Raw genomic sequence first — 14,773 nt, 5'->3', positions numbered from 1 at the left:
CAACAGTGCACTTTAAAGAGATTAAACATCAAAGAGATACATTTAAAATAGATAAAAGGTAAAGTAAATACTAAATATAAAGGAGCATAACAACAAACACTCCCACCTTTGATAAAATAAATAATAAAAGTGAAATTTGAAAGCTCAATTTAAGCCCAGGCAAGACCTATCTGTTCTTAGCCATCATCGGGTGAGGTAGACTAGAAACCAAACCCAAAATCAATTCAAGAAACAGTTCTTAAAGCTACAAACCATTGCAACAATGTCAGAACTACACTAAATATGGCAGCGCATCTCAATGTGACTTAATTTATTAATAAATATATAATAAAAGGAACCGTTTTGGACATATAAGGTTTCCATCCGATAGCGACAATACACAGTAGTATTGTAGGTACCTGACACCAGCTCACAAGTTTCTCCATGGAGGATTTGGGAGAAACTTTTTCCAACCACTGCATGTACTAGTTATATTGTATGGTCCCAGATGTTACCTTTAAAGCAATGTTGAACTGAAATGTTAGGTGGTATAAATACTTTCTCTCTCCATTCACTCTCATTTAATGGTGAAGCAGGTCTCAAAATCAGTAAGCTAACACTTAAACACCTAGCCTATACTAGGTCCCCTCCTTTATTCCCGCTACACCAAATCTCTTTGCTGAAAATAGCTGATCTACAAGATCACAATGCGTAAAGATTGTAGAAAAAGTCCTCAAAAAACCCTCAATGTTTACATATGCAGTGAAAAACGTTAAGCCTCCCAACCCTCACCAAACGTTCCACCATAGTTCCCAAAATCCATATAAGGTTACCTAAAATAAGACCATTTCCTGTCAAAGTGGACCCTTAAAAATAAAATGTAAAAAACAACTAATTATTCATACTTACTAGAGATGGGAAACCTTGACTCTGAATTAAAATAATTAATTCTAAAGGAAATGTTAACATCACACAATTAAATTAGTGATATACAAAAACGTCTAATTAGAGTTGGAGGCTTAACTATAACAAATAATAATAACTTTACCTATTCCAAAATAATATCCAAAAATAATGAAAGAAGTGAACAAAACAAAGAAAACTTACAACTGGCTCCAACAATGTTTTATTTTAATGTTGCTTTTGTGCTCTGGGAGTGAGGAATGAGCCAGTTGTAATTGATTTCTCTCTTCATTCACACCCACTCTATAGGGCATAGCAGTGGCCGCCATTTTATGGAGCCACAGATCGAAAGCCCATAAAAATTTCCCATAGAGATTTCCGAAAATATGAATATTAATTATTTTAAGCCTGGAACCAAGACATCCAGGCTCCTGGTGAATCGTGACCATAAAACATTTGATTCTGTGTTAAATATCTTTTTAAATTAATGAAACCCGCAAAAAAAAGGGTATTTATTAAATATAGTATAATAATATAATGAAATACTCAAATATTTTTTGACACAGAATCAAATGTTTAACTTTAATTTGATAAAATGAAACCAATGGCCTTGGATTGGGCTAAAACTTTTCCCTAACTTACATCACAGATGACTGACTGGCTGGCCACAAGATGCCCGAGATCCACAATGGCAGCCACACCCTTCCCATGTGGATTCCATAGAGGTCCATACTGTATGATTCAATGTTTTATAAATTGGCAAAATCCACAAGTGTCTACGGAGAAGACAGGCACAGAGAAAGTTCCATCAGGAAAATCTTTGCAGATGCTGGTGGCGGTCTATTGGTCAGTCTCGGCCCATGCTTCTATTCTAAACCAATTACACTTCACTTCACTAATAGAGCAATTCATTCAAACAGGGAACTTTGCGTTGATCATTCCTTTCTTGTTTGCTGCTGCTGCTGCTGTTCCTTAAATCAGTGATTCTCAAACAGTTTCAAGTCAAGGACCCCCATCTGAGAACGTTTTGTGCCAGGGACCCCAAGATGGGACATTTTGTTAAAACAATTCAACATTTTCCAAAGCTTTCAAGATTTTTAATTTTTTTTTTTTTTTCTTTTCTCAAAAACAGCAGATATACAAGCTCGCAGCACGGCATGAAGTGACACGCTGTGAGCTTATATATCTGCTATTTTTTACTAGCCAACGTATAAAATGTTGATAAAGTGGTTGAAATGATCGTGATGCTGTATTAACAAATTTTGCTGGGGACCAGCTGGAACCCTCAAGGACCCCTGGGGGTCCCCGGACCCCACTTTGAGAACCACTGCAACCACGTCAGCCACCAACTGTTGTTTGTGATCTGCTTTTATATATGGGTGATTTGGAAGGCCCCTACTGGTAGGGTAGAATACATAAGCAGAACCATGATTAATCTCCAAACCAAATGCAAATGCATTACTAATTTTATATTCATTAAAACATATTTTAATTCAATTCATGAGTTTATAATTCTTGGTAAAGCTGCCTAGCCTCGTGTGGCCAGACAATATCACACTGCTAATCTGCCCAAGGCAATATATATATTTTTTTTGCAATGGCAAATTCGTCTGGAACCGGGCTAAAAGCTGCCCTCAGCCACATTTCTCACTTGCGGACAGAAATGTTGGATAAGGTCAAAGAAATATGTTGAGGGAGAGAGACTGACAGACAGACAGACAGAGGGGGGGGGGGGGTACTGGGATAACTGGGGGGACCCAGGGAGCTTGCATCAAAGCCCCCTTTTCTCACAGGCAACGTGATAGGTTTCTGGAAAAGCGGATGGGTTGCCATGCCAGCTACAAATCCTAACACATCGTCTGTCTGCCTGGGATTCCAAGTGCAAACCAGGGTTTCATATGTTCTCATTTCCATGTGTGTCCATAAATCTGATGGGATCAGCTAGCCAAGGCCCGGCTTGGCCCAGCGTGGTCCCTCCCTTTCTGTCTGTGCTGCAGTGGTGGAGGAACTACTCTGGGTTTTTACTTAAACCCGAGGTAGTAGTAGTAGTTCTCACACTTCAAGATTTTGATGTCCAACAATAGCAGATGTACAAACTTGTATATCTGCTATTTTTGAATAGCCAATGCAAGAATCTAAAATTACACAGATTCTTTCCCGGTTTTAATGGGTTAAGCAAAAGTAGCAATACCACAATGAAGAAATAAGAAGTACAAAAGAATTGGCATCAAAATATGCTTACAGAACGAAAGTAAAAGTACAAAAAACTTGTGTCAAACGTTTTTGAAGATAGCTGTTCTAGAAAGCTCATTGTGAGCTTGTCGATCAGCTATGTTCAGCTGAAGTATAAAATAGTATATGTGTGCGTGTGTGTGGTTAATGTATGTTTTGTATTAATAATCAAAACATTGCAAATTAACTAACTTAAAGCTGTCAAATAATTGTACTGAAGTAAAATATTTGCACTATGAGATGTAGTGGAGTAGAAGTATAAAGTATAAAAAATGCAAATACTAAAGTAAAGTAAAAGTACCTCAAATTGTACTTGTACTTGAGTAAAAGTACTCTTTTACTTTCCAGCACTGCTGTGCTGCTCCTCCTCGGATCTGTGGGAGCTCAGCTCGACGCTGGTGGGTGTGTGGAATTTGAGGATTTGAAGTATTGAGTGTGAGGAATGTGTGTTTTGACGTTGAAATTCTCTTGAAGTACTGTGAGAAGAAGACGAAAAAATGTGTATCATCATAATCAATGTTTCATGGGAGCCGGTGTGTCTGTAAGTCGTAAAAAAAAACACTTTATACATCGTTGTACGATGGTGTCGTTCAACAAAAATAGTCGATCTACAAGCTCAATGGTTCTCATCCTGTGGGTAGGGATCCCCAGGGGGGTCCCCACATGATTTATTTTGGGGGGGGGGTCCCCAGATGACAGTAAAGTGATAATTTAAGGAATTTAAGACCCTTTTAATAACAAAAAAAAAAGGAAAAGAAAATAATTGAAATGAAAAAAGACCATTATGGCATCAAAAGTAATGAACAAACTATACTATAAAAACTGGTCAAACAATGGCCAAATTGTCAAATAATATAAGAAAGAGGCAAACATTTTAGCTGATCTACAAGCTCAAAAGTTGTGAGCTTGTAGATTGGCTATTTTCACAATATTCATCTGTGGAACCGAGTCAAACTAAATGTAATGCCTCAACTCCTACAATTCCAAGTACTTGTCAGGGTGGGGGGTCCCCAGCTCAAATACGATTATTTTGGGGATTTGCGGCTTGAAAAGGTTGAGAACCACGGTACAAGCTTGTAGGTGGGCTAGCCTATTTTCATAAACTACGCGTTAACATTCCAATGTAGACACTGCGGTTGAAGGTATTTTACAATACAGCTTCGGAGCCATTTCCCCCCCATAAAAATTATCCTCTCTGCTACTCCACCCCCTCCCCATTCCTCCATCTCCAAAATTTGCCCCCTCCTCGTCCAAGAAACATGCCCGTGGCTTGTCACTTTCCAACTCCCTCCAGAGTAGAGGAGGGCCCCTAACAAAACAAAACAATTATGGGTCCCCTCGTTAGGTCCTGGCGTGCATTCCTTCCTCTTCCTCCGCTGTTAGCTGTCTACTGGCCCGTCGCTCCGTGACAATGAGTCCAGCTGAGGGTCTCTTAAGTGTTTCTGGAGTGGAGCGTTTAGCTTTGCCTTCAGGCCACATGTTTCTTTTAAACAGCAGAGAAGCAGAAGCACAGGGTGGAAGTGGCGTGGCGGGCAAGCCGCGCGTGCGCTCGTGCACTGTGCACACACACACGGACGCATGCACACACACGTGCACTCGCACACACCCCTTTTGGGGCAACTTGTGACCCTAACCCTAAATATTAATGTTGGTTGCATGCCTGTAACGCACACCAAAAAGAATCGATCTACAAGCTCACAATGCATAGCTTGTAGGTCAGCTAGTATTTTCAGTGTCCGACACCGGCCATGTGAGGACCAGGAAAATTTTCCTCACAAGTGTCTGTTTCTCAAGTTCTACTATACTTGTGGACATGCGCGCACGCACGCACGCACACCCCCCCCCCCCCCTCCCCCCCCCCCCAACCATGAAAGGAGGAGAAGGCAGGAAGACAGAAGCGCAATAGATGATCACATGGAACGGACACCGTGTCACGGGGTGGGTACAGATGAAAGCCCACAGATGTGTGTGTGTGTGGTTGGGTGGTTGGTTGGAGTGGGGGTCTGCCAGTGGGCGGGAGACCTGTTTCCGCCATGCCAGGTCTTAATTACTTTAATTGGAGTCATTAGCTAAGTGAGCATGAGAGACATCACCTGTATCTCAGCACCTGCCACGGCGACATCATTATATCAGCATCACACTTTGGGAGAGTGTTTACTGACAGCCCCACTCCACGGCTAACCATACTCTGACACCGATACTAATCTATTTGCCATACTGTGCAATAACTCGCACGCACGCAAACGCACACCAGTGTTGCCAGATGTACGATAATTATCGTATTTGTACGATCATTTTAACCTCTGTACGATGTACGATCAATAATTCCAAAAATGCCCAAATGTACGATAATATCGCCACAAATATCACAAAATAATGTGTGAATTAACTAAATTCCCTGGCTTGATTTGGGATCCGGTTTAGCTTTTCAAAATAAGTCAGTAAATCAGTAAACCCTAGATCTGTACTTGGAGGCATTAAAAACACAGGATAAGGTCCAGGAAGTTGCCTGTTTCCACGCATTTGTGATGCGTTTATGTCTCATAGGAGTCTCAAACAAGGTTGTTTCTTACAATAAATAAGAGAAAGAAATTACATATACACACACACCAATAAAAAAAATCTCATCTGGCAACACTGGCGCGCACACACATGCACACGCACGCACACGCACGCACACACACTCTTGAGAATCGGGACAAAACCTTTTTTCATCATTTTTGGGGGATTTAGAAGGACTGACGGAGTTGACATGTTATGGTTGGGACACACCATTCTTACAACTATGTTATAAATACACATGTTTTTTTAATGCTTAACAAAAAAAATGACATATGTTTGAAGTTGTGAAAAAAAATAGAAAAAAGGGGAAAAAAAGGAAACCAGACCAAAACATTGTATAAATCTTATGTCATTCATATATATAAATCCTTTAAGAACATATTTTCACCAAACCTTTTTTTAAATTAGTGTGTTAATAAATAATAATTTGAAATGTTTTGGTGTCCCAATTCTCATGTGCAATATGCTGGGAAGTTAATGAGCCTTAAGTTACTTTGATATATTAAAAAAAATAAACCATGATGGCAATGCAAAGACAAATGAAGTCATTCAGTCACCCCAAGACAAAAACAACTCTAAAAGCAATTATTGGCAGCAGTCAAATTGAAGCAACGCTACAATGGACACAAACCCCAATGATCCCAAAATAGTCCTGGATACTGTGGACACAGACCACTCCAGCCAACATTATTTAGCCTGGAATCTTTTCCTGGAAAACAAAACAGGAACTCTTAGCACTAACCCCAATGGGGCGAGATTTCCCACTTAGTGTACTGTAAGAACAAAATGGCTGCTTTGTGAATATGAACAATTATTCCTCATTCTTTCAGGCCAGTGGTTCCCAACCTTTTCTGGGTCAGGGCCCACTTGAAAATCTTGAAAGTGTTTGCGGCCCACCCATCAAATCTGGCTGCCTTGTTGAATGGTCAGCTGGATGGGGCGAGTGCATTTTCAGAGTATGTTTATTTTTAAGATCAATCAATCAATCAATCAATCGATAGGCTTGGATCAATGGAACTAACAACGTAGTATGCTTTATTTACAAAGAAACCACATTTTCTTTAGGTTTGAATGAAAAAAAATATATTTTTGCTTTTTTATATTAACTAGATTTCCAGGTCACTACGTGGCCTTCAAACCTATAGTCCTTTATGTTGCGCTGATAAGAGCAATGGTCACCGTCTAAGAGCACCTACCAAGTTTGGGGCGTTTAGCATGCCGGGAACTAGAGTTATGGCTGTTTACCCCAGCCAATAGGAACACAGGGTGGAGCAATGGTGCGCCTGTTACGTTTGTGACGTCCACCCACCGTCCACCGTTGACCCACCGTCGGTTGACCCTTTAAGGCAATTTTAATATAGGATGTTATATCATTACAATCTTAGTGTTTTGCCAATTATTTGGGGGACCAATTATAATATCCTCACGGCCCACCAGCGGGCCCTGGCCCACACGTTGGGAACCACTGTTTCAGACTAAAGCTATTTGTGTTATTCTCAGCAGCAGATGCAGTAGAAAGGCCACCAGTACACAGGGTCGTGCCATAGGGCAACATCTCAAACACTGGCCACATTGTCCAGCTGGTCCCAAATAGAACCACCATGATGCACCACTGTATCATTTAACACTTGAGCCCTACAGTATATCGTCGCTGTCGGGCAAAAACGTAGCTCCATATTCTAACTTTTTGTGTTTTTTCATAAATTAACGCCTTACTTTATCATATACAGCATCACACAAAAGCATCAAAAGTAGCAGATCCATAATCTCGAAACGCGGGGCGAAGCCACACGTTTTGAGCTTGTAGATCTGCTAACTTTTGGACATATGAGACGATATACTCTCCGTCCTACACCAAATAGCGAAAATAGCCGATCTACGTAATCACAGTTGTGAGCTTGTAGATCTGCATTTTAAATAGGGATGCCAGGCATAAGCAGTTATGAAGTACAAGCTGTGGTCCAGATAACTTTGGAATATAACACAACCAAGTAATGAACATAGTGATGGCATATGGGCAAAGATATTCCGGCAATTCTATGACCTAATGGTTCATTATGTGACAGTGTTGCAAATCTAGGAACCCTTCCTTCCAGCTCTTTTTAGTATACTAGCTCACGCTAAGCCTGGCTTAATACACAGCCTTTGGGGGCTGCAGAGTGCAGACCAGGGCACCAAACTCGGGAGGGGGAGACACACACACACACACACACACACACACACACACACACACACACACACACACACACACACACACACACACACACACACACACACACACACACACACACACACACACACACACACACACACACACACACACACACACACACACACACACACACACACACACACACACACACCAAAAGCCTGGCCGAAAAGGAAAAAGAGTGGACTATTGCAAGTACTGTAACATCGCCAAAATAGTGTCTGTGGGCTGCTGAACCGTCTGCGACACGCGTCGACAGCACCCCTCGCATCAAGCGAAAATATTCTGCAGCACTGGTCTAACTTGGACTATTTTGTTATCCCTATAGATACATCCTACAATAAGTCCTTCCAATAAATGGCTGATGAATGCATGTAAAGGTTAAGTGGTCATAACATGTTTATTTTAATGATCAATCAATCGATTGTGTACTGGCTTTGGATTGATAGAACTATGCTATCTCAATGAAAACACATTTTTCAAGGTTTTAAAGAACTTTTAAAAGGTTTTCCTTTCAACATGATTTTTTATTATTGTTATATTATCGTTAAAATCTTAGTTTGCCAATTATTTGAGGGCTCAATTTGCAATAGCCCCATGGCCCTCCACTGGGCCCAGTACAATACATCCTTCCAATAAATGGCTGATGAATGCATGTTAAAGTCACATCACCTCCTGTCCTAATCTGACTTCCTCCACACCTCGATTTAAAAATGATATCGCTTGAACACCTTCCCCCTCTCTCCTCACCACCAATGACAACCCCCCCCCATCTCTAGACAGTTAAAAGGCCTCCACACACAGTGAAAGAGCAGGCATCTCATTGTGCGTCTTAAAGCGCTAACTAGGCCACTTAGTACCCCATGACGCTGATCTGATCCCCGAGGCACTGGACTTGGCAGTGGTCCCTGTCCCTCCTTTCCTCTCCGCTTCGCCATGGGAACGGGGGCATCCTTAACGACGCAGGAGTGCTCCACCGGATCCCACAATGCGAAAAGGGCTGACATCTGTCTCGCTTAAGTGGTGCGCTCTCTTGTGCACCATGTTTGTTCAATCAGTCGCCCACAACCCCCGCTGCCTCCTCCTCCTCCTCCCCCTCCTCCCCCTCCTCCCCTCCATATCGGCCTTCTTCACAGAAAATAAGACCAAAAGAGTATGGATGTTTGGGATGAATGGTAACGAGAGATAGTGAGATCATAATCACATCTCCTCCCAATTATCAGAACACACATGCATGCATGCGCGCACACACATGCATGCATGCACGCACGCATGCGTGTGCACGCACACACACACACACGCAGGCACGCTATGGTTGACAGCAAGTGTCCCAATGTCAAATATATAACGGTAGAATATAGAATTCAAATACAGAAAGTGAGTCATATATTAGACACAAGATTCACAGCTCTCGGCTCTCAACCAATGAGGAGCGAGCAAGGGCCTTGGAGCAGTGGGTGGAATAAGTATACTTTTTTTTACAAGTAAAAGTAGAAGTACCACAATGTAGAAATACTCTTCAAATAGCCGAAGTTTAAAATAGGCCTGAAGTGGTTGATGTATGTTACTCAAGTAAAGTCAAAAGGACCTCAAAATTGTACTTAAGCACAGTACTTGAGTAAATGTACTTAGTTACTTTCCGGCACTGCCTTGCAGAGAATGATGGCTGTGCGTAAGGCCTCTATTGGCCTCCCAACCTCGCCATCAGCTGCATATTCACAAAAACAAGTGCCTCATTATAAACTGTCCCCTAGCTCTGCACAGTTAAGACCTGGACAAATATTTGTCCCATCAATCCAGGAAAATATAGCCGTCAACACTGAGGATGCTAATCACATGCTAATGGAATCGGGGCTACTCAATGCACCCCCCGCTGCGCAACGAACACTTTCGGTTTTTCAAAAAAAGGCCCTGTGAATGCAAATGGTGGTCTAAGCAGCCATCTTGACAGTGTGCCAAAGCAACGTAAAGAGCCTCCTTCTTTATGCTCCTCTGGGAATGTATGTAGGGATGAGTTCACTTTACTAAGACCCAGGTGCCAGGAAATAAATGAACAATAGCTTTATAGGCCCTAACTGACAGGGGAAAAAAACATACATTCACACGTAAACATTCAGTTGAGTATGTCTGCAGTGAATGATGTTCAAATTCCCACAACTACTCTGAAAAGAGACTGAGCATGAGAAAATAGGTGGTTCCTATAGATAATTCAGGCAGCCATGCTGAAACAATTATGTTTGCTTACTACTAAGCACCCGTACTCAACAGCTCATTTAGTGTGGTGCTTTTATGTAAGCACCATGTGCTGAAAGTCAGCGAAACACAGCTTTTTAATAAAATATGGGACCCGGTATTTGAAGGGGCTTTTAAAGAGTGTGGGATGTTTGTTTTTACACGAACCTTGCATGCATACGGTTGCACTTCTTGTCAACCAAAGAAGAGGCCACATAGGGCAGAAAGAATACAAAAAGAAAAAGAATGGCAAATTGATTATTTTAATACCAACGTTACAATGATCATTTTGGTTCATCAAGATAAACCAGGTCTCATTTTCACACTGTCCAGTTTGGACAACTCTACACAAACTGCTTCAACACAAAATTGCATGACCAGACATCCGGTCACTTTGTCAATAAATAAATGGTGACATCAGCCTCCAAAAGGTTTCATTCTGAATACAATATTCAGACTCACAAATACATACAACTACATAAATGTTGCTCATAATGTTTAGCTATTAAACATTTGGTTGATGACAACATACTGTACATCCATATCTTTGGGGGCAATTTGACAGAGGCCCTCATCATGGTGAATACCCCACCATGAAACGGTAAATGGTGCATAAACAGTATATAGCGCTTTTCTTCAAAGTGCTTTACAATGTGCATTACATTCACCCATTCACACAACACACACACACACACACACACACATTCACACACCTATGGCGGAGGAAACCATGCAAGGCACCAACCTGCTCATCGGGTTTTAAGTGTCTTGCTCAAGGAAGGACACTTCGTCATGCAGCCAGGAGGAGGAGCTGGGGATCGAACCAGGAACCCTCCGATTCCAATCTTTTTTTAATCTTTTGAACCACTTTCAACCTATAGCGTCCCTATTTTGGGCAAGTTTTCCAAAATAGTGAAAATAGCAGATTTACAAGCTCGCAACGCATCGCATCGTGGGTCATTGTAAGCTTGTAGATCCACTATTTTTGCAGGACATCCGACGTAAGTAGTTAACCACTTAAACCCCAACATTGGTATTATGGGGAAAGCTTTCGCTCAGAATAGCAGATCGACAAGCTCACAACGCGACGCGTTGCGTCGCGTTGTGAGCTTGTCGATCGGCTATTTTCAGCTAAAGCTTTTCCTACAATAACAGAAAAGACATAGTATTGAGCCCTGTAAGTGGTTAACTACTGTATACATTTAAGAAAGAACTGCAACTATTCACCAGTATCAGTAAGCACTCTAGAGGTAACTCAAGACACTAGAGGCCTTTTGAAACCTCTGCATTCCCTTCCTCGCGGCCCGTCTCACACTTGCATTCCTCCACCACCATCACCCGCTTCTCCCGCATCTCCGTTCCGCAGAGCATGGGCACGGCCACGGTGTGAGCCTTGGACGGAGCGCAGCGGGAGCAGGGAGCGCGGCGAGGGCCTCTGGCCCAGGCGCCGAGCCCCACAAACTCTCCTCCGGACGGGACGAACAAGGAGCTGCACTGGCCGAAACACAGCTTGTTGTGCACGATGACTGTGGTGCAGCCCTCTGCTGTCACCCGCTGGGAACATGACAAGGTGGACCAGAGTTAAGACAGGTTCAATGTGGGGGTTCCAGGGGGCCCCCAGCCAAGTTTTAATTTCACTAGGATAAATTCATTTGAAATCATTACAATAATTTCAATTAAGTCATAATGTGACTATTTTAACATTACGTTTCATTATCACCACTATGAATCAATTCTCACGTACAATGATGAGATTTTAATATAATTGAAACCAAAACGTCCTCTTGTATAGGACAGCCTAATCAGTCCACGGCCTAATGAAAGTCAATTAGTGGGTCAGTGGCATGACTAGTTAGAAAATCCCAATACTAGAAAACTCAAATTTCACCATATAAATAATGCGTTTATACCCTATACTTTAGTATAGGGTTTAAGTGGTTACACAAGAACCTTACCTGAGTGAAAGGCACGGCGGCGCATGATGACTGTTTGGCTGTTTCCTTCACACTGACGGGCAAAGACATGGTCATCTTTCCATGGTCTGTTTTAGAAACGGCCTTCTGCCACATCTGCAGACCCTGCTTCTTCTTCAGGTCCAGGCTGGCGGCGGGATTCTCGGCACGGAGGTGGCGAAGCGGGCTCATCATGGGGGGTTTGGCGGCCAGGGCCGGGCTCGCTCTGCCTCTGGACAGGAAGGCGGGGAAGGGCATTCTGGAGCTCAAGGCGGGCATCCGGTGGTGTCTGGGAGTGAGTCCGCGTCTGACCTGGGGATCATCGGACTGGGCCATGAGGTGATGGTCCAGGCGCACAACCTTCACTACCCCTCGGATGTGTTCGATAGGCCCGCTGCCGGAGGATTCAAAGTCCACCCTGGACCCTCTCAGGATGTTCCGAAGGGTATTGTGTGGGAAAGCGAAGGCGATAGATACGCAAGCTGACCAAAACACCAAATGGGCGAAGACGGCCATACTGTACTTCTACAAAAAGGAGTTGAAAATACGCAAAATATATGCAAAAATGCCACAAGATAATCCGGTTATAGATTTTTTTTCAAAGAAATCTAACTTCAAATTCGTTGTAGTGTCCAAGGTTCCAAAAGGTAACCTTGCTGTCAGTGTGTTGTTACAGTGGCAGAAAGGCTCTTTTATAAAGGCAGAGGACAGATCTCACCTGTGTTTTAGACCAGGGAAGGTGACACAATTCCCATGCTACAACTGACATCACACCTAGTATGTAAAAAACCTAAACAGAGAGCAGTAGATGATTTCAGGATGAAAGGATTTAGCTTTGAAGGTGACTGTTTTAATGGCCATCTGAAAGGAAAGGGGTGTTGCTTCCTGGGTTGAACTAATGACTGTTGAACATGGTCTCGGCAAAAAATACAAAACACCATTTTTGAAAAAGAAAGTTTTGAGTTAAGCTGAATCTATATGCATGCAGCCATTTTTTCTAGTCCTATGGGATATAAATCAGCGATTCCCAACCTGTGGGCCAGGGCCCACTTGTGGGCCGTGAGGATATTGCAAGTGGGCCCCCACATAATTTGCAAAACACTAAAGATCTTAATGATAATATAACATTAACCCCTTTCGACCGGATGTAACCTTAGATGCGTGTATATACTTTTGTTTTTTATGAATGTATTTTTTTTATGTTGATCCTAAGAGTTTTTCAGAGAACTCTTAGGATTTAGAATCGGCCTCAGGTCTAAATGGGTTAATGTGATTGATATGCCATATACCAACATACATGATGCTTAATATAATACTTTGGATGCCATAAATAAAGGGGGGGGGGTTCCAGGGGGTCCCCAGCAAAAAAATAATATAACATAAAAATAATTTTAACCATTTCCCCCCCTATTTATTCACAGGGCAAATATCATATCTCAATTGTTAAACATTAAATTCCCAGGCATCTTTTCAACTGGGGGTCCACGGGTAAATACATAATCTGGGGGTCCTTCATATGAAAATGTTTGAAAATGAGAACCAATGCCATTGTATAGTATAATAATAATACTAATTGTACTAATAAAAAATACATTTTTGAATAGGTCTAGACTAGAGTCTGTAATCCTTCTAAAGTGATGTAGTGATGATTATTGATCTTGTTTAATATTGTATTCTTTTTCTTTTGTTGATCTCTTTTTTATTTTATGTAAATTTGATGTCATGAAAGGTGCTATACAAATAAAGTTTATTATTATTATTATAAATCTATAGCAATATGTGTCTCTGCGTCCCCCATCAAAGTAGGTGGCCGTGAGAATAGAAGTAGCATGCTTATGATCTGCCTACTATATCTATATCTGCTTCCAACAACTCCAACATAGTCTTGTTCTTGGATCCTGGCTAATTTAACACCATTACTTACAGTATTAGGGAAGAACAAAAAATACTGTTCATCATTATAACTCAAAGCTCAGGAAACATTTTTGCCTGACATGATACTTATTAATCCATTAAGACATGGAACACATCTGTCATTTTAAGATTTATTTGGCAATTAAAGCTATGAGCTTGCAGATCTGCTATTTTTGAAAGAAATCTTGAAAATGTGTGCAAATCTCTGAATACATATTTTTTAAAGCGAACATTTGTAAAACACTTTATTCCAGGGACCCCCACAAGCAAAGATTTGAGTTATAAATGTTCGCTTTAAAAAGTGTATATTCAAAGATTTGCACAAATGTTCACGATCTTTCAAAAAAATTGTAGATCTACAAGCTCATAGCGCGGCACTCGGTGCAGCGCTATGAGCTTGTATATCTGCTATTTTTTTTAATAGCCAATGAAATCTAAACATACAGATGCGTTCCCGGTCTTAATGGGTTAATTAATTGACAATCACGTTTTACCCTCTTATTTTCATAGCCACTTTCTTCAATGCCTCTCCTGTGAAGGCCCATCGTAACACCATTAGACTGCTGTGTGCTCTCACCCGTAACCAGATCACACACCAACTACCTGGCTGACAGTGCTGTGATACCAGAGGTGATATGAGCTTGTTTGTGTTTCTCATAAGAGCTAGGTGTTAAGCGTCGCTTTTCCTCATTGTCTCTTTGTTAAAGTTAACGTCCCATGGAAATATCCACAACTTTAAAGACATAGACCGGCCATTCCCAACCTGTGGGCCGGGGGCCCACGGCTGGGC

At 41.8% G+C, this 14,773-nt stretch overlaps 1 protein-coding gene across 1 annotated transcript; it reads right to left on the bottom strand.

The window, feature by feature from the left end:
- Positions 1–11,380: 11,380 nt before the first annotated feature.
- dand5 (DAN domain family, member 5) lies at positions 11,381–12,585 on the bottom strand (the record flags this gene model as incomplete). The annotated part of the gene is made up of 2 exons (XM_084070385.1): positions 11,381–11,671; positions 12,073–12,585. The coding sequence occupies 2 exons, from the start codon at positions 12,583–12,585 to the stop codon at positions 11,381–11,383; spliced, it is 804 nt and encodes a 267-aa protein (XP_083926511.1).
- Between the last annotated feature and the right edge of the window lie 2,188 nt (positions 12,586–14,773).

Source organism: Gymnoscopelus microlampas (genome assembly GCF_963454915.1).
Source record: "Gymnoscopelus microlampas genome assembly, chromosome: 2".
Lineage (NCBI taxonomy): Eukaryota > Metazoa > Chordata > Actinopteri > Myctophiformes > Myctophidae > Gymnoscopelus > Gymnoscopelus microlampas.
The sequence above is the reverse complement of the archived record's forward strand: the minus strand, read 5'-3'. Positions and strand labels throughout refer to the sequence as shown.